Genomic DNA, 21,107 nt, shown 5'->3' with positions numbered 1-21,107 from the left:
CGACTCGGCGGACACGCAGGCCACCAAGACCCAGGTGAGCAGGATCCAAGCGCGCCGCATATTCCTCCGGGACCGGTGGCTCCCAGCCGCCTGTTTGCAAAGAGGGAGAAAACGAAGCTTCTCGCCCAGCGCCCGGCGCTGCCCGCGCAGAACGATCCGGAGCAGAGCTACCGCAGCGACCGCGGCTCGGGGGGCTCGCGGGGCTCGGGGCTCCGGAGCGCCCGCTTCCTCCGGCTGCGCCCCGGGACCGCGGCGCCTTCTCACTTGTTGGCTCCTCCACTCCCGAGGCCGGATTGTGGCTCCGGGGGAGGGGGGGGGCGGCTCTCGGAGCCTCTTGTTGCTCAGCTGTGGTTTTACTCCTCCGCGGACTCCTTCCCTGCGTCGCTGCTCCGTTTCTGATTTTTTTTTTGAGGAAAATTAGATGGCTTGGAATGTAGCTGCAGCTGAAGTTTGGGGGCAGAGCGGCGGGGGCGCGCGATCCGCGCGGCTGGAGCTCCCGGAGTATCTGGAGAGGAGCGCGTCCGAGCCGGGCTAGAGTCTCCGCCGCGGCGCCCCTCCTCCGCCTCCTCCTCCTCCCGCGCCGCCGCCTCCCTCCCCGGGCCCTCCTCCCTCCCCGGGTCCTCCTCCTCCTCCTCCTCCTCCCTCCCTCCTCTCTCCCCAGCCGGCTTCTCCTGACTCCTCCGGGCTGCCCGAGGAGAGGAGGCGGCAATGTGACTCCCAGCGAAACCCGGGAGAAATTCCTCCAGGATTACGCCCGGATTGGCAGCTCCGGGGACCAGTGGCCACAGGCGGCTCCGCGCCGCGGCTGCGCTGGGTCCGCTCGTCCTCAGTCCATGCTCCAGCGCTCTGCCTCGCCTTCATTCTCTGGCTTCTTTCTCCCCTAGTCTCTCCCTCCTTTTCCTCTCTCCTCCGTACTCCTTCTTCTCTATTTCCTTTTCACTAGCACTTTTCTGGAAGAAAGATCGGCGAAAAACGAGATATGTATTTATTAATAGCTTTTCTGCCTGCGATAATTGGACTAGCGGTAAGAAACTGCTTTGAGAGTTGGGGGGGGGGGCGGGGAACTACCAAGTTTCCAGATGCCTGCAAGCAGTGTGAAGTGTTCCTAAGTCTCCAGTTCATGAAAATTGTATAAAAGAGAAGACGGTCCATGTAGTAAACGTGTATTATTTCCCACCCTTCCTAACCACCCTCCCCCCAAAAAAGGAAGTGGAGGAATACTCCCATAAATTAAAAATGCAACACTTTCAAAGCTCATAATTTCAACTAAGGACTTAAATACCATTTCGCCTCACACAGTTTAAGCCCCTAAGGCATTTTATAGGCTCCATTTCAGTACAGAGATGTGAACGTTTGGAAGCTACAAATAGGGCAATTTGATGAGAATTGGATGGAGACCTTGAATAATTACCGATTTAAGAGAACCTTAAAGAAAAGAGGGATAAAGTAATTTCTAGTTTGCAGAAAATAGTGTTATTTCCTGAATGGAAGTAATCGATCTGAAATATTTTGTTGTGAAGTCTTTTTTTCAATTCCGGATCTATAGTACACTATACAACATGCCAAATGCATAGTTCCTTCCTATTTCTAGCATTGTTTTTCTCGCTGACTTCTGAAGTGAATGAATTACGGAGCCATTCTGCTCCTAGAATGGCTGTTCTAGGAAACCAGGGAACTTTCTGTCTTGTTCACCACTGTATTCTCATTCCTGCTTCATAAAACACACAATAAATATTTCTTGGATAAACTTTGATCTAAAACTGCAAAAGTATCTGCCTGCAGTGCAGGAGACACAAGAAATGCATGTTCCATCCCTGGGTGGGGAAGATCCCTTGGAAGAGGAAATGGCAACCCACTCCAGTATTCTTGCCTGAAAAGTCCCATGGACAGAGGAGCCTGGTGGGCTACAATCCAAAGGGTCACAAAGAGTCAGACAGGACTGAGCACATAGAGATACTAGATCATGAACGATTTTGAACTTGGGATAAATTAGACTCATACTCTAAGTGAGAATTACAATGTCTTAGTAACCTTTCATGTAAGAAATCTCAGAGAAAGAAATTTAGAGAACTGGAGGGAACATTAGAGAACTCATAAGTCTGAGATGGCCACCTCTTTGGTTTAAACTACCAACTACCAGGCTCCCAACAGGCAAATCTAAGGCGCTGGCAGCCAGGAGATAATTTGGAAAAATGGAAGAGGGGGCAGAAAAGAAAAATACCAAGAGACTGGGAGTTGTACCATCAGATGTTTCTTTTTTTTTTTTTATTAGTTTATTTATCTATTTCTTAACTTTACAATATTGTATTTGTTTTGCCATACATTGACATGAATGCACTATGGGTGTACATGTTTTCCCCTTCCAGAACCCCCCTCCCACACCCCTCCCCATCCCATCCCTCTGGGTCATCCCGGTGCACCAGCCCCAAGCACCCTGTATCATGCATGGAAAGAAACTGGGCTGGTACCTGTGGATCAATGTGGGTCTGGGTCTTGCTTGGTTTTGGGGAGAATGAACTTTGATGGTGTTTTTAAGATGGATTCTTTGTGGGTTGAACACAGCTGAACGTGGCCATTCCAACTTCTGCAGGGCTGCCAGTCCAAGGGCCACTGTCATCCTGTAACCTGGATGAAAGTATTCTTTGCTCCCCTCAACAACACCCCCTATCCCATCGCCTCCCATCCCCACTCCCTCCACCCCCCACAGAAAAGGGTCTGGCTAAACATGCAAAGTTAGCAGCTTCCAAGTAGGGAGACTCGAACCCCAGTTTATGGGTTTCAGAACCTGTGGCTTCCGTAGAATTCATCCATGGGTTGAAGAATTTCTTGAGACAGGGAGACTTCTGAAACGAGTTTCCAAAGGACAATGAACAATATAAGAGAAATGTCACCTCTACTCCCCAGAGACCCAGTCTGCTCTCCAGGCCTTGGGCAAGACCACACCCCGCCCCTGTCTCTCCAATAGTTAAGAACCCATAAAATAAACCAGAATTTTATTGAAAGGGGAAAAAGCGCTTCTCCTCTGGCTGTCACAGCTATTGCTGTTTATTGGGTCATCCACCTAATGAGAGCATGGAGACTGCTCTCTGATTCAGCTTAGGAAGACTGGTAAAAATGAATTAGCAGATGCATCTGTGAAAGGAATGCATCTGTGCACCTGATAATATACCCCAAGTCTCTTGGCATTTTTGAGATTCTCAGTGACTTGGTATTTTTTTAATAAATGGTCTGTAGGAGAATTTATGTAATAAAGAGATGGTACTGTTTTATGGCTTTTCCAGTAGTCATGTATGTATGTGAGAGTTGGACCATAAAGAAGGCTGAGGACTGAAGAATTGATGCCTTCAAACTGTGGTGCTAGAGAAGACTCTGGAGAGTCCTTGGACAGCAAGGAGATCACATCAGTTAATCCTAAAGGAAATCAACCCTGAACAGTCATTGGAGGGACTGATGCTGAAGCTCCAATACTTTGGCTACCTGATGGAAACAGCTGACTCATTGGAAAAGACCCTGATGCTGGGAAAGATTGAGGGCAAAAGGAGAAGGGGGCAGCAGAGGATGAGATGGTTAGATGGCATCACCGACTCAATGGACATGAATTTGAGCAAACTCTAGGAGATAGTGAGGGACAGGGAAGCCTGGCGTGCTGCAGTCCATGGGGTCACAAATAGTCGGACACAACGTAGTGACTGAATAACTATTTTGAGAGTCACATAATATCAGGTATATGATAATAAATATTCAAGACTTGATGCTTAAGTGTATGAACAGGTGTGGCCAAAAGGATAATCTGACCATCGGAAAATCACAGACTGTGAAAGCACTTACACAAGAGCTGGCTACAAAAAAATTAGCCCTGCTGAGTGGGAGTGGGGTTGTCCCCAGTGTTAGACACATGTCTAAACTTGAAAATGGTGAAGACCTGTGTCTTAGTCTATTTGAGCTGCTGTAAGAAAAATGTCATAGACTAGGAGGCTTATAAACAACAAAAATTTATTTCTCACAGTTCTGGAGGCTGGAAGTCCAAGATCAAGGCATTGGCAGCTGCAGTGTCTGGTGAGAACGGGCTTCCTGTTTCATTGACAGTTGTCTTTTCACTGTGTCCTCACCTAGTAGCAGAGGTGCAAGAGTTCTCTGGAGCCCCTTATAAGGGTGCAAGTCCTATCCATGCAAGCTATGCTCTCATTACCCAAGCACCTCGCCAAAAGCCCCACCGCCTAGTACCATCACCTTGGAGATAAAGATTTCTTTGAAAGTGAAAGTTGCTCAGTCCAACTCTTTGTGACCCCATGGACTGCAGCATGCCAGGCTTCCCTGTCCTTCACTATCTCCTGGAGTTTGCTCAAATTCATGTCCATTGAGTCAGTGATGCTATCTAACCATCTCATCCTCTGCTGCCTCCTTCTCCTCTTGCCCTCAATCTTTCCCAGCATCAGGGTCTTTTCCAATGAGTTGGCTGTTTGCATCAGGCCACTCTGTGCATGGAATTTTCCAGGCAAGAATACTGGAGTGGGTAGCCATTCCCTTCTCCAGGGGATCTTCTCGACCCTGGGATTGAACACGGATCTCCTGCATTACAGGCAGATTCTTTACCGTCTGGGAAACACATATGGCGGGACACAATCATTCAATCTATAGTCACCTATTTGTGATTTTACCTGATTGGAATTTTTTAAAACTGATAACGAACTAAAATTCAGTAGAATTTGGCGGACTGTATCAAATACAGTACGTCTGGCTTGCGGCTAGAGCCAGAGGCTCCTCTCTAACCTATGTTTTCAAGTCCTTATTTCAGGACTGTGCTTTGAGGGGCACAGCAAATATAATACCAAAACCAATCCCTTTTCAAATAGCTTCACTGATTGCTAAAAATAAATGCCCTTCCTCAAGAATCTCGGAAGAAAATATAACAAATGAACAGAATATGGAGACTAAGATTCAGAAACATAAAAAATAAAAATGAGAACCTATTTAGTATCTACGTATCCTATGCTAACTGTGGACTAGCAGGTGCTATGTTCCAGGGTGAACTGTCAGAGCAGGAAGCTGCAGAGGGAAAAAAAAGCCACCTGGTTGTTCTTCCACATGACATCCTCTGGAATGTTCCCAAGGCTCTGGGTTAGAAATCCATTTAGTGGCATCAGCCCTGACTAAATTCACTCAGAAGAGAATAGAACCCAAGACTATGACGAAATCTAGCCAGCCAGACATTAATTACCAGTGCTAATAATGGCAAGTGAGTGGAGGCCGTGATGAAAATCTACAGGCCATCCAAGAAAATCTATTCTTAGCCTCAGTCTTCCCACTGTTCTCGCCGTTCACCTCTGTCAAGCCTTTGCCAGGGATGTTGGCTGACTTGAGTTTCATAATTTTAGTCTGTGCTAATGTTGAACAAAATTGTCACATTTTGGGCAGCAGGACACAGGCAGGAACGTCAAAATCATAGAGTACATAAATTATCCCCTGAATAACACAGGAGGCAAAACATCTTTTTGGCTTCCCTAACAGAATGGCATGGTTCTTGAAAGACTGGCAAAACTTGACATCCATTCATTTGATAAACATATGTAGGTCACTGCACATGCCTGGTCCTCGTGGGGTAGGCACATGAATTTTCTCAGAATATTCAGTTGCAGTAACACATGTTAAATTGAGAGTTGTCCTCGAGTCAAAAGTCTGTGACTATGGTCCATGTCAAATTTCATCCTAAAATCAGATATGAAAATTTAAAGAAAACGTTATATATAGAACATATCATTCTTGGGCATCAAACAACATTTTCCTAAGAGCTATATATGTGAAATTAGAAAGGTTCCATAAAGGTATCTTCAAATTATTTGCACTGCACTTGTATTCCAATTAGACAGGAATATCTAATCTTGGTTGATCTGATGTAAAATGGTATTCCTCTTGTTACTACTGTCTGCATAGGCTACTACTTTAATGGCAGCAAGCTCTACTGCCCTGCCCCGCATCCCCCCAATATTCTTAGAGATCCATCTTCTCCAAGACCCTGGAGGGGAACCCTACATACTATATATTAAAAATCCTACATCCCCTTGCTCACAATTATGCAGACCAGGGCTGGATGTTAGGGGAGGCAATTTATTAGTGGATCAGATTCACCCTTCAGATCATTTAAGCTAGGGAACTAAGAGTCTGACTCAATTGTATATTGACCTGGAAGTTATCCAAAACCAGTAAGGGTCCTTGTGTGCTGAAATAGAAGGGGCTGATCTGCAGTAGAAAGAATAAAGCAGGTGAACAGAGAGGAGAGAATCAGAAACAGAGAATCTAATAATGAAAGATTCCTGATTTTTTTCCAGTTCCTTTCCTAGCCTCTTTTGAGATCCAAATCAACTCAATTCCTTTAGGATCTACTAAATACTCTGGTAAAGTAAAGTCTTTCAGGTAAATCCTCATTTTTCCTTGGCTAGTTTTAGAGGATTTCTGTTCCTGGTAAACAAATGATCCCAGACAAAGACAGAGCTGAAAATGAGGTAGTATTTTGTCTATGTTTCCTTCACTTGGAATAGAGTAGAATCCTTGCCATTTACTGCTTTATACATATATGAGTAAAGAATAGCTTTCATGAAGACAACCTACCATAAAGGTTATTTAGATTTTCAGAAAAAAAAAATTAGGAAAAAGGTTTTTAAATCATTGAATTACCTTGTGAAAAATATTTTCCCCACTCAGTAGAGTTAGATATCTTAAATATTCTAAAAGCAGAATAGAATATATAGATACTTCTTTGAATAGGATAGTATTAATATTGGGACCACCTGCAGGTTAATATGGGCAATTGCTTCATTGAACATTTTTCTAAAAGGTCTAGATGGCGAAGTGCACAAATATCCAGGTGTGGAATGTTACCAAATTCTTTCAGGTAGTGAAATGTGAAACAGGCAGTATGGTCACGCCTGGGTGAGTTGTTAACTAACTCAATACACTCAGGTGACAGAATCTTGCATTTTACACCTGCTGTTAGTATACTGCAGTGGGTAATAGCTCAGGGTTTGGCAACACACAGACTGGAGTTTGATTCATAATTCCACCCTTTATTGTTAAGAGAACTTGACACCCAACAGCCCACTGACTCAGTTTCCTCATCTATAGACTGGAAATAAGGTTTATATGCAGTATCTGTGAGTTCATGCATCAGAACGGTTATTGAGTTATTTTGTACATAGTGAATTTCCAATAAATGCCAGTTGTCATTATTAATGTTTCCTCTGTCTGAAATAACCTATCTGTTCTCCCAGTTCTCTGGCTAATTCCTACTTGACCGTTCAGTGTCAGTTTAGAAGTGTCCTCATTGGCAAACATTTGAAGGCCTACTATGTGTCACAACACCTCTTCCAGGCAGCTTCCCTGATCCCCCTCAACTGAATAAGAGACCTTTAAGACACTTAATTCTCACCTATCAATTATACCTAGGATAGAATATTTGAATATTAATAAAATTTGCTCATAGAAATATGTTCTGTTGTGTCTAAAAGTACAACAACAAAAAAAGAATACCATCAGTAAAGGCATAAGAGAACCCAGCATTCTACCTCTAGAAAAATGTGCACCATAACAAATTTAAACCTACATAAAAACCTAGAGAGGGAGTGTGAAAATCTAAAATTGTAAATTCTGAAGGAGAAGTAAAGAGAATTGAATTGTTAAACAAAAAGTCCCTCACTCTTTTGAATTCAGATAGAAATAAGGAAAATGTTTCTGGGAAGGAAAAAATGCAATGTATCATAATGTCAGAATTCAATATGTCTCGTGTTTGCTCTTTTTGTTGTAGCTGTTAGTAATGCCCCCATCACAAAGGAAGAGACGTTCTCTGCAGATTTCACTCCAGTGTTGCATCGTGAAAGCAGCTCTTCCCACCTGCTCACTCACCACACCCCAACGCTCCAACGGCCCAAGGTGACTTACATGAACAGCCCAGTCTGAATGTCTTCCTTTCCCTCCCAACTCATATAACCCCATATAGAAACACACACAAGTACATGACACACACGTAAGTTTTTTGGTTAATTTTGTTCTTACTTGTTTTGCAAAAAAGATCACATTAAATGCTTCCTTCATCTTGTAGAAATTCCTCCAAGTCACTTGACAGAACTTTCACTCATTTTTTTTTTAAATGGCTGCATATTTCCCTTTGGTATGGGGCATATTTCCCTTTGGTGTGGGGCGTATTTCCCTTTGGTGTGGGGCATATTTCCCTTTGGTGTGGGTGTCTCACACTTGTCTCAGGCATTCCCCTGTATTAAGGCATTCAATACATTTCCAGTGGTTTCCTAAAAGCAATGTTACAGGAAATACCATTTATATATTTCCTTAATTCATGATGATTTTCTTTCTGGAGGCTAGATTCCTAAGAGTGGGACTGTTGGGTTGGAAAGTATAAATATTTTTTAATTTTATGAGATGTTGTTTGACAGTTTCACAACAACAGAAAGTTTTCACATTTCCATCAGGGATGTTTGAGATCATTCTTTTTCTTTCTCCAGGTTGCAGCCAGCAATAGATGTCAACTTTCTTTTTGGCCATTGAATAAGTATGACATGACAGCTCATTGCTAGTGTTACGTGCATTTTCCTGAGTACTAGTACTTCAGGGCATTTTTTTTTTTTTTAAGGTTTTGGTTTTTTGTAGGATTTTTTTTTTTTTTTTGATGTTGACCGTTTTTAAAGTCTTTGTTGAACTTGTTACAATATTGTTTCTTTTCTTTTTTTTTTTTTTTGGCCTCAAGGCATGTGAGATTTTAGCTCCCTAACCAGGGATCAAACTTGCATCCCCTGCATTGGAAGGCAAAGTCTTAACCACCCACTGCCAGGGGAGTCTCTAAAGCACTGTTTGTATTTGTTATATTTGGAGTTGGTCTTATGTGTATTATCTGTTTGTATCCTTTTCCCATTTTTCTACATGGTAACATGCTTTTTTCTTATATGAGCTCTTGTATAATTGCTCTAAATACATCAATCTACAACTGTGGTTATTAATCCATCTTACATATATTTTTCTATATACATTATAATCTATTTCCAACTAACTATCTTAACAACTGATTTGTTTGTCTGTTTCCATGTCATACCTTAATCATTTGACTACCTTGATAATACAGTGCCTTCTGATATTTCCAAAACCAATCTTCCTACTCTCTAACTACACATGGTTTTCTTTTTTTCTATACTTTTCTTGGATATCTTTGGGTGTTTTTTCATCCATATAAATTCTAAGAATATTTTAGACAATTAAAATAAACCATTTTAGAATTCCATTTGGGATTGAACCAAATTTATTATTGACTTTGAGACAATTAACATTTTTATGATATTAAGTTATTTCAAACCAGAAAATGTTATTTTCAACTTTGTTCAGATCTTTCCATTTTTGATAAGATTTTATAGTTTCCTATAGATCCTTATAGATCATGAGCTTCTTTTTATAGCTAGTCCCATATTAATATATATTTTAGCACTGTTATAGTGTTGCTTCTATTTCATCTAGGAAGTTATTGCTAGAGGTAAACAGCTCTATCTTACATTTTGTATACTACCATCTTTTAAAATTCTTTAGTTACTCTTGTATATTTTTTAATAGAGTCTCTTGGATTTCTAGGCATACAATTATATCATCAGCAAAAAGTGTGGTTTTATTATCTTTTCTAATATTTATACCAGTTATTTAACAACAGAAGTTATAAACAATGAGGGTGATAACTAGGCATTCCAATCTAGCTCCTGATTTTAAGCAAAATAATTTAGTGTATCTTAGCATTTAGAATAATAGTTGTGGTTGGTTTGTGGATAGTTTTTAGCTGATGAAATGTTTCATTACTTATTATGAGTTTTTATTAGGAATAGTTTTGGATTTGATGAAAGCCCTTCTGTTCCAAGATTTATTGCTAAGATTCTATGGGTTCTGTCCTTTAGCTAGTTGATGTAATAAATTGTGCTGATGTTCCCTGAAAGTGATTTTTTTTTTAATAGCAAGTCACTTCCACATTCCTTTAACAAAACTTACTTGATCTTAGTCTATTAGTTTTGAGAGCTTGCTAATATTTGCTAATACAGATCTTCCTCAGCTTATAATAGGGCTATGTGCTGATAAGACCATTGTAAATTGAAAATGTCATAAGTCAAAATGTATTTAATACACCTAGCTTACTGAACTGGAGAAGGCAATGGCACCCCACTCCAGTACTCTTGCCTGGAAAATCCCATGGACAGAAGAGCCTGGTAGGCTGCAGTCCATGGGGTCACGAAGAGTTGGACACAACTGAGCGACTTCACTTTCACTTTTCACTTTCATGCATTGGAGAAGGAAATGGCAACCCACTCCAGTGTTCTTGCCTGGAGAATCCCAGGGACAGTGGAGCCTGGTGGGCTTCCGTCAATGGGTCGCACAGAGTCGGACACGACTGAAGCGACGCAGCAGCAGCAGCAGCAGCTTACTGAACATCACAGTTTAGCTTTGTTTACCTTAAGCGTGCTCAAACACTTACATTAGCCTACAGTTGGGCCAAATCATCTAAACACAAAGCCTATTTTATAATAAATAAATAAATTTTAGATCTTAGCAGTGATCATTTTTCACCTTCTGAATTTTTTATTAGGAAATCATATTTTTAGTATTAATTTTTATTATTTATTTGCAGATGCATTTGAGCTCTTTAAGTGCACCTATTTTTTTTAAACTTGTGTTTTCATCTGTCTTCTCAGATGAATTTTCTTCTCAGGTGTGAGATCTAATGTATTTTCCTCACTCAGGCTACAAAAAAGGTCTTTAATGACCCAGACAACCGTGATGGTGTGATCACTCACCTAGAACCAGACATCCAAGAGTGCAGTCAAGTGGGCCTTAGGAAGCATTACTACAAACAAAGCTAGTAGAGGTGCTGGAATTCCAGCTGAGCTATTTCAAATCCTAAAAGGTGATGCTATTAAAGTGCTGCACTCAGTGTGTCAGCAAATTTGGAAAATTCAGCAGTGGCCACAGGACTGGAAAATGTCTGTTTTCATTCCAATCCCAAAGAAAGGAAATGCCAAAGAATGCTCAAACTACCGTACAATTGCACTCATTTCACATGCTAGCAAAGTAATGCTCAAAATCCTTCAAACTAGGCTTCAACAGTATGTGAACTGAGAACTTCCAGATGTACAAGCTGGATTTAGAAAAGGCAGAAGAACCAGAGGTCAAATTGCTAACATTTTTTGGATCATGGAGAAAGCAAGGGAATTCCAGAAAAACATCTACTTCTGCTTCATTGACTGTGCTAAAGCCTTCGACTGTATGGGTCACAACAAACTCTGGAAAATTCTTAAAAAAGAGGGGAATATCAGACCACCTGACCTGTCTCCTGAGAAATCTGTATGCAGGTCAAGAAGGAATGGTTATAACCAGACATGGAATGACAGACTTATTCAAAATTGGGGAAGGAGTACAACAAGGCTGTATATTGTCACCCTGCTTATTTAACTTCTCTGCAGAGTGTATCATGTGAAATGCCAGGGTGGATGAATCACAGGCTGGAATCAAGATTGCCGGGAGAAATATCAACAACCTCAGATATGCTGATGATACAACACTAATGGCAGAAAGTGAAGAAAAACTAAAGAGTCTCTTGATGAAGGTGAAAGAGGAGAGTGAAAAAGCCAGCTTAAAACTTAACATTCAAAAAACTGAGACACTGGCATCCTATCCCATCCCTTCATGGCATATAGGAGGAGAAAAAGTGGAAGGGGAAAAGAAAAGGCCCGAGGTTTTATTTTCTTGGGCTCCAAAATCACTGTGAATGGGCCCTCCTAAGCTATCTTGTATTTTATTTTAATATTTACTTACCTGTTCATTTATTGGCTGCCCGTGGGTCTCAGCTGTGGCACACAGGATCTCTGCTGTGTCATGAGGGATCTCCTGCTGCAGCACACAAATTGTCTGGTTGGGGCGTATAGGCTTAGTTGCTCCACCACATGTGGGATTTTAATTCCCTCACCAGGGATAGAACCTGTGTCTCCTGCATTGCAAGGTGAATTCTTAACCATTGCAGCACCAGGGAAGTCCCTCTTTCTTTTTTCGTGTGTGCATGCACAGTGGCTCAGTCATGTCTGACTCTTTGCAACCCCTGGGCTATAGTCCGCCAGGCTCCTCTGTCCATGGATTTTCCAGGCAAAATACTGGCATGAGTTGCCATTTCCTACTCCAGGGGATCTTCCCCACCCAGGGATCAAACCTGCGTCTACTGCATCTCCTGCAGAGGAGGAGACATGCTGGGCTGGGAATCCTGCCTCTAAAACTCAAAAGCTGAGTCTATCTGAGCAAACGAGGGAAATTCTCAGAGTCACAGTTTCTAGTCTGTTATACGAAGACATTTCTTGGTTTGCATGAAGTTTTCCCTGAGATGTTCACCTTGAAAACAACGCTTGGCAAGAGGATTCTCTTACCACTGAGCCACCTGGGAAGCCCTATCTTTTATTTTATATTTTCCAAAATGAAATACACTACTGAAATTATGACAGAGAAGCTAGAACAGACTATGGAGTCAGACAGATCTAGGATTGGAAACCCATTTAGTGAGAACAGAGAAGGTTTAAAGAGCAAGCGTTCTTTTCAAGGTGAACATCTCAGGGAAAACTTCATGCAAACCAAGAAATGTCTTCGTATAACAGACTAGAAACTGTGACTCTGAGAATTTCCCTCATTTGCTCAGATAGACTCAGCTTTTGAGTTTTAAAGGCAGGATTCCCAGCCCAGCATGTCTAGAACTTTGTTTTAAATCTTCCGAAATTTCTTCCATAAATTCTTCTTAGTCAGGAATTGGAAGCACTAGTTACCTGCTAGCTTTTTAAAAGCTTAAGCAAAAGTTTATAAATATTTCACTGAGGAAGTTTCCAGTTTTGTTTTCTATTGTACTTTTTAGTTTTCTTATTTGCAGATTTTGTAAACTATCTTTTTAACATCAAGTGTCAAATGACTAGTATTGTCATTAGAGAACATAATTTAAAGATTTTTGTGTGTATCAAGCTAAAGAGAGCTCAAGGTGTGGACTCAGCACCTTCTTACTGGGTGATGTTTATCTCCTTGTCTAGATCCATCGTGGATGCTCTCCTGGAGAACCAAATGCAGCTGGGATTACTGTGCTTTAAAAAGAGACCTAAAAGGACATTTGAAGGTTCTAGAGAAAAGTAGCAAAAATGCCTGCAGATTTAGGAGCTATCTAATTAAGAGAGATTAAATGAAATAGTCAAGCTCAGACAAGATTAAGGATAACAGGAAAGTGATTGATGCTTATAGAGTAATGAGAATTATCTTGGCGAGATACTCACCCATCAAATCCTAGACTTGGAACTCAGACCACCACTTAGTTGAAGGAAATAGTTTTAGGACAGATGAGAGAGAACTAATTATGAACTTTTAGAATTCTCTTTTTGTTTTTGCTATAACATTTTATTATACGAAATTTAAACATACATAAAAGTAACAAAAATTACATATTAGAGATCTTTTGCCCAACTAGGGCTTAGACTAAAAATAGAAACAGATTCTGGAATCATTTTTATAATGCACAAATAATGACTGCATACTGGATTTTTTTAAAGGGTTTAGGATTTTTGGAATTTAAATTTTGAGGTGGATATTCCAGAAGATAGCAATAAGAAACTTTGGGGGTAGTGAGCCTAAGTTTGATATGAGAAGGAAAACATCGGGTAGAAGGAAGGTCACAAGTGTCCCAGAAAAAATATCCTGACAACTGAGAGGAAAAAAAAAAAAAAAAACTTAGAGCAGTTGGGATGTGACAGCTTTGCAAAAGCATGAGAAATTAGATCTCTGAGCTGTGACTATAAGTCATAATTCAATTTCTTTTGCAACACTATAAAAAATTCAAAGTTTTATAAAAACAGAATGAAAGCTTATGAGAATCAAGTAATGTCACTTCTCCTTCTGACCAGAATGGAGTCACTGCTACTGGGTTTGCCTCCCCCCTCCATCATAAACAACTATAAATTTGGGCAAAACAAATGAGGTTGCTGTTTCAAAGCACTGGCTAACAGGAAGCGCGGGACTGTGGTTCTTGAGAGAAGGGAAATACACAAAGGATGTCCATGGCTACCCTAGTTTTCTTCCTGGGGAAAATTTTTGGCCTGTAGTTCAGGAAGGGAAAGCCCAATAGCTGTCTGGCTGAGATGAGGAGGAGGAGTGAAAGACTGGGGCTGCAGAAGGCTGAATTTGTGAGCAGAGTCCTGGGAAGAAAGTAGCTAGGCAAAGGTGACCCCGGAGCTCTGGTGGGGATGCATCATATGTGCTTGGAGAGTGCTAGCAGCCTATTAGAAGACAGCTATTGTGCAGCTAAGAGCAGAATAGAGATAAGGGAGATTGCATAGTGCTGACTGATGTGGATGCCTGGACTAGCCAGAGTAGACAAACACCACTGCATTCAGTTAAAAATCAGAGTAAGACCATATATTAAGAGTAAGTTCTAGCCATTCCTTAGGACTAAAGATAAAATCATAGACTTACCTAAGAGCATAAAACCAAGCCTGCTATGAAAATCTACCACTACTGTAACTGCCTGACCAAACAAAACTCAATACTCTTTGATGGAAGGCAAAATAATCCAGACTCCAACAAGGTGTTCCTCACAATATCCAGAATACCTTCGATAATTCCTCGACGTGCAAAGAAACAGAAAAATGTGACCAATAATTAAGGGGAGAAAAAAGGTGCTCAATAAAAATTAACCCTGAGGTGGCCAAGATGTTATATTTAGCTAATAAAGACTTTCAAACAGCTACTATAAATATGTCAAGGACTTGAAGGAAAAGATGGATGTAAAAATTAAACGGGGGAGGGATGTTCCATGGGAGGGGACATGGGCAAACCTGTGGCTGATTCACGTTGATGTTTGGTAGAAACCAATACAATCTTGTAAAGCAATTATCCTTCACTTGAAAATAAAGAAAGGAAAGGATTAAACAAATAAGGAGTATTAGCACATAAATGGGAATTATAAAAGAAGAGTTAGATGAAGATTCTAGAACAGAAAAGTAAAAATAAAATGAACAGAGTCTCTTTAACTTGTGGGACAATATCAGGTAGACTAATGTATATATATTAGTGTCTGAAAAGAGAGAAGAACGGAAGAAAAGAGAGGAAACAGGAGGGCAGGGGAGTGAAGAGGGGAAAAAAAGAGGAAGTGAGGGAGAGACAGAATGCGCCAGAAAAAATATTTGAAGAAACAATGGCTGAGGTCTTTCCAAAGTTAGAGTCAAGAAGCTCAACAAATAGTGTGTGAGATGAATACAAAACAAACCACACCTAGGCACGTTCTAGTCAAGTTGATGGAAAACACAGATAAAGATAAAATCTTTAAAAAGTCAAGATTAAAAGACACAATAGGCTCAGGGGAATAACAACAGGAATTACTGACTGACTTTCCTGCAACTTTGGTGGCCAGAAGACAGTGAAAAATTATCTTTAAAGTGCTAGAAGGGGAAAAAAATAACTGTCAACCCAAAATTCTTTATCTAGTAAAAGTATCTTTGAGAAATGAAGATAAAATAGACATGATCAAATAAACAAAAGCTGAGAGGATTTATTGCCAGCAGATATGCGCTGTAAGAAATATTAAAGGAAATTCTTCATGTTGAAAGGAAATGGTACCAAATGGAAGCTAAATCTACAGGCAGGAATGAAAGAACACTAGGAATGGTAAATATATGTACAGTCATCCCGCAGCATCTGTGGAGGAACTGGTTTTAGGACCCACCACAATATACCAAGGATCATCCCTCGTAGCTCAGTCAGTAAAGAATCTGCCTGCAAGGCAGGAGACCTGGTTCAATTCCTGGGTCTGCATGATCCCCTGAAGAAGGAAATGGAAACCCACTCCAGTGTTCTTGCCTGGAGAATTCCATGGACAGAGGAGCCTGGCAGGCTAGAGTCCGTCGGGCCGGAAGAGTTGGACATAACTTAGAGACTAAACCACCATCAGAATATACCAAATACTGTGGATGCTCAAGCCCCATACTCAACACTCCATATCTGTAGTTCTGCATCCACAGAGTCAACCAACCACAGATCGTGTAACTATAATAGTTACTGGGGAAAAAAAAAGCCCTCCGTGTATAAGTGGACATGCTGTTCAAATCCATGTTGCTCAAGGGTCAACTGTATACATTTTTAAACCTTTTTTTCTCCTAAGTTTTTTAAAAAACATTCGATTGTTTACAGTAAAAAAAATTACAATTTTAGTCTAGAATTTATAATATGTTCTTAGTGTTAATAAAATTCATGAGAGAAATAGCAAAAAGAATGGTATGCGTGCTCAGGCTCTGACTTTTTATATGAAGTGGTAAAATATTAATTAGAATTAGATGTTGATAAGGTGAGGATCCATATTGTGACCTGAGGGTAACCAAACTTTTATGGTGTGCCTGGAACTGAGTAGTTTCCAGAATGTTTAGTCACCTTATCTCACATTTGAGGCAAATGAAATAAAATGGGCAAGATGGTACATTTAAACCCAATTGTATCAATACGTGTATTAAATGCAGATTGACTACACATATCACTTAAAAGCAGAAATCAGCCTGGATGAAAAAGTAAGACTTGAGGCTTTCCTGGCAGTACAGTGGTTAAGGCTCCTTGCTTCCACTGTAGATGGCATGGGTTTGATATGTGGTCTGGAAACCAAGATCCCACATGCCCCATGGCATGGTCATAAATAAATAAAGTAGACTGCTTTGTGAAAAATAAAGTAAGGCTCAACTATGGGAAGTTAATAAGAAATGCATTTATAGATATATAGATCCAAATAGGTTATAATTTAAAAAATGGAAAAAACATTCCTGGTAAACAGCCTAAGAAATCAAACGTAGCAGTATTAATACCAGACAGAGTAGATGTCAAGATAAAAAATATTACAAAGGATTTAAGACTTTTCATAGTGTTAAAGTGTCAATTCATCAGGAAAACATATAATCCTGAATATGTATGCAACTAGTACCAGAGCTTCAAAAGGCATGAAGTGAAACTGACAGAACTGAGGAAGACAATCATAGCTGGGTATTTTAATGCTCTCAGTAATTGACAGGATAAATAGATTTTAAAAATCAATAAGGACATGGAAGATATGAACAAGCCTATTTCTCAACTTAACCTTATTAACGCTTACAGAACACCATACCCAACCCTTGCAGAATGTACATTCTTCTCAAGCTATATCCACCAAGGTACACCATAATCTGTCACACTTATTTGGCTACTGTGAGTATCCATTTTTTAATTCCCCAAAATATGAGTGTTTGGGTAGTTGCACAAGTATATGCCTAAGAGTAGAATTGCCGGGTCATGAGACATGACTTTACAAGATGATGCCAAGCTGTTTTCCAGAATGGATGTAGCAATTTACATTTCTGTTTGCAATGTAGAGGTGATTCTGTTGATTCATTTCCAACAGTAGAGGTGTTTGCAATGTAGAAGTGATTCTGTTGATTCATTTCCAATATCCTTTCCAATATTTGGCATCGTCAGATTTCTAAATTTTTGCCAATTAAATGGGTATAAAATGCTATCTCATAGTCTTGATTTGCATTGGCCATGTATGTTACCTCTTCTGTGAGGTGACCCTTCTTTTTCCTGCTTTTCTATTGGATTATTTGTCGTTGTCTTATTAACTTGGAGTTCTGTGTATACCTTAATAACAATATTATCTATTATATATGTTCCAGATACCTTCCCTCAGTCTTATCTTTTCACTTTTGAAAAGTCTTTTTGATGAGCCAAAGTTCTTTGTTTTAATACGGTTGAATTGCTCAAGCTTTTATTTGACGGCCATTACATGTTGATGTATTTAAAAGATCTATGGTCAGTCACCTAGCAAACTCAAAATATTTTAAAGTTTTGCATTTGACAAATAATCTTTAATCCCTATATAACTGATTTTTGTATTTGGTATGAGGTAGGGATTCAATTTCACTTTGTTTCCTTTTATAGATAATTGCATCTGTCTTCATTGTTTTCAAATAGGAAAAGTGACAGAACGCCTAAGAAGAAAAACCTCACAGCAGATATTTTTCTCATTGGAATCAAAGAAGAGAAAGCCATGTCACCCATTTGAAAGAACACAAATCTAACGCAATACCCAGATTTATCATCACATTGCAGGAATGGAAAGAGCCTTCAGAGTCATATAATTCATCGCTCAGCCCCCAGAGATGCGTCAACTAAATCGCCCAGGACAAATTAGTATCTGACTCACATTTTAAGATATCTCTGGGAAAAGATTTCTCATTCCAACCCTTGGCTGTTTTTCTTAGAAAATTTCTCCTCTGCCTAGTCATAGAATCGTGTTCATTTCCTTTATATTGAACCCTACTGGAAAATAATTTATTGTAATAATAATCTGCACATGGATCACAAATCTCCCTAAAGATCATAAACCCAAATTAGTTTAAATTAGAATTATAGGTAAAGGTTTTGAATACTTGTCCATTAAAACTTTCACTGACATATAAAACATTTGCTTCCCTTTTGGACAATAAAAGAGTCAGAGCACTGATGTGGTGATGGCAGGGATCATTAATAGCATAGAGAATATTTATCTTTTTTAAATTGAAAAATATTGAGAAAATAGTGAACGTGTTAGTTGCTCAGTCATGTCTGACTCTTTGTGACCCCATGAACTGTAGCCCTCCAGGCTCCTCTGTCCATGGAATTCTCCAGGCAAGAATACTGGAATGGGTTGCTATTCCCTTCTCCAGGGGAGCTTCCTGACCCATGGACTGAACCTGGGTCTCCTGCATTGCAGGCAGATTCTTTACTGTCTGAGGCACTAGGGAAGCCCTGAAAAATACTACATCCATTTAATTTTATTTAATTCTAACTCAATTTATTTTTGCCCTCCAAAAGGAGGAAATAAATACATGAATAGAGTTAGAAATAATTGTTTTACACGATAACAGCACCAGCAAATGCCAAAAAATGAATTGCAAACTATTGAGTTTAAAGCTAATTCTCAAATTTTGGAACTTCTTTAAGTAACAGGGAAACAAGGGGCAGAAATAATGAAGTAGGCAATAGTTCCATTTTAGCCAATAATGTGCAGAAAATAGAGTAAGAAATCCCTTCTTATAATTCAAATACAAGATCATATTCTTGGATAGATATTTTATCTAGTAATAAAAGTCATAAGTATCTTCATATTTGTAAAGAAATGGATAAAATCCAGAAAACTTACCCCAACTTGATAATTTTGAGAAAGGTTATAAATTATTTCATCTCTTTCTGCTATTTTCTCGTGTTCTTCTTCCCTGGTGACATATTCTTCTTAATACCTCTCAATTTGCTTGCGTTTAACATTCTCACTGCAGATTCTTTGTCATAGACTGAAAGATAGTACTTCTTTCTAAGGGACCGTTTGAGTTATGGTTCTTCTACACAGCTTTAGTGTTCTCAAGACAGGTACCCAAGGAGTGTGTCATAAAGGTGGAAGTTGTTGATGATAGCTTTATTGCTTTTATGGACAATAGGAAATAGCAATACACATTTAGGGGTGGGGATAGGGGGATGATATGTTAACACTAATTTCCTTTTATTTAGGACAGTCTCTTATAAAGGAATGCCACTAATAGCAATCTAAATAAAGCCCTAATTGAGGTTGGTGCTAAAACCATTCAAATACTGAAATAGACTTTAAAACTCTAAAACTGGATTCTGCATTCTCTGAGAATTAGTAAATGAGCTAGAAGTTATATTTCTGTTTTTGTTTTATGTTCAAAGATGTGTACTCACAACTTTTGCCCCATTAAACTGGAAGTTATACAAGCTCTTTGGAGTTCAGATCAAAGAGTTCTTGGTTTCTTGCTTTGCCTCTGCCATAATCTGATGAGTTTTGAACAAATCACTCTATTTTGAATCTGCTTTTGTTACTATATTAAATGGAGATGGCATTTTGCAAGGCTTTTGTAAGAAATAAAAATACTTCAGTATGATTAACTACTACATGCTATGTTTATAAGCACTATTCCTTATTTGCCCTTGAAGTGATTCAGAAGGCATCTGGATCTTGATCTATCTCCATTCTTGGTCTAGAACTAAAAACAGGAAAGCAAAGACCTACTAAGAAAAAAAGACTGTACAAAAGCCCCAAAGCATATATTAATGTATATTTTAAAGAAAGGAATGGGAAGAAGTAAAAGCATCGTTTTTGTCATTCAAGCAAAGATCAAAGAATTACATTGGAGACTCTCCATGTGAAAGTGTCCAAGCATAGCTGTGAGTGTGTTTCTGAGTGAGAAGCAGAGAAGGGCAGGTAAGGAGGCCCGTCTGAGTCGCCCTTTCATGGGCCAACACGTCTGGTCCAGGGGAGGACGTGTGGCCTTTCCACCGCCTGGCAGGGTGGGCTCTCCAGGGGGTCCCCAGCAGGACTGGAGGAGGGGCTGTGTTCCCAAACTGAATCAGCTCAGAGCCGGTTCCCACCATTCAGTTTGGTTCGTGTTTGGTTCCTGGCAACCCTCCAGAAAAGATAAGGTGCCAATGCATAAGAAAGTAAGGGACAAAGAAGCAGATGGGTGGTGGAGAGTCAGTTTACCATTTTTCTTGTCCTGTTCAATGGCGGATGATTGGCCATTGTTGACTTTTCCTTTCACTGAACACTTTTATGTGCTGGGAAAGATACTGTCCTTCAGACTTTTTAATTTAAATTTTTTATTGAGTAAGGTTGGTTTACAGTGCTGTGTTAATTTCTGTTGCACAGCAACATGACTCAGTTATACATGTATATATATGTACATTCTTTTTTAAAATAATTTCTTTCTGTTATGATTTATCATGAGACACTGAATATAGTTCTCTGTGCTATAGTAGGACCTTGTTGTTCACTATCCTTTAGATTTGTTATCTGTGCCTCCAATGGAACATATAGTCAGTGTCTTTCTCAGGGAATTCATATGATATTCTTATCACTCCCAGAATGGCTTGCCATTGGCCACAGTTCTTTTGCTTAAAAATTTTAAAAAGGTATATGTAAGGGGCTTCCCAAATGGCACTAGGGGTAAAGAACCCGCCTGCCAATGCAGGAGACATAAGAGATGTGGGTTCAATCCCTG

The 21,107-nt window shown here is 39.8% G+C and overlaps 1 protein-coding gene and 1 long non-coding RNA gene across 3 annotated transcripts in view; one reads left to right on the top strand and one right to left on the bottom strand.

Moving 5' to 3' along the window:
- SDC2 (syndecan 2) overlaps positions 1 to 561 on the bottom strand; it is a 120,476-nt gene extending 119,915 nt beyond the window's left edge. For both annotated transcript variants that reach the window (XM_081505153.1, XM_081505154.1), the window contains exon 1: positions 1 to 561. In XM_081505153.1, the coding sequence (XP_081361279.1) occupies positions 1 to 60 (60 nt within the window). In that variant the 5' untranslated portion in view covers positions 61 to 561.
- A 257-nt stretch (positions 562 to 818) lies between these two features.
- On the top strand, positions 819 to 19,996 carry LOC145511606 (uncharacterized). Its single transcript, XR_014057990.1, has 3 exons — positions 819 to 1,024; positions 7,799 to 7,923; positions 18,028 to 19,996. It is a non-coding gene; the product is annotated as an uncharacterized LOC145511606 (long non-coding RNA).
- Positions 19,997 to 21,107: the final 1,111 nt, after the last annotated feature.

The sequence above is a fragment of the Giraffa tippelskirchi genome, chromosome 6 (assembly GCF_054371585.1).
Source record: "Giraffa tippelskirchi isolate mGirTip1 chromosome 6, T2T-mGirTip1v1.2.pri, whole genome shotgun sequence".
Lineage (NCBI taxonomy): Eukaryota > Metazoa > Chordata > Mammalia > Artiodactyla > Giraffidae > Giraffa > Giraffa tippelskirchi.
Note: the sequence above shows the minus strand (reverse complement) of the source record. Positions and strands in the feature narration are given on the sequence as shown.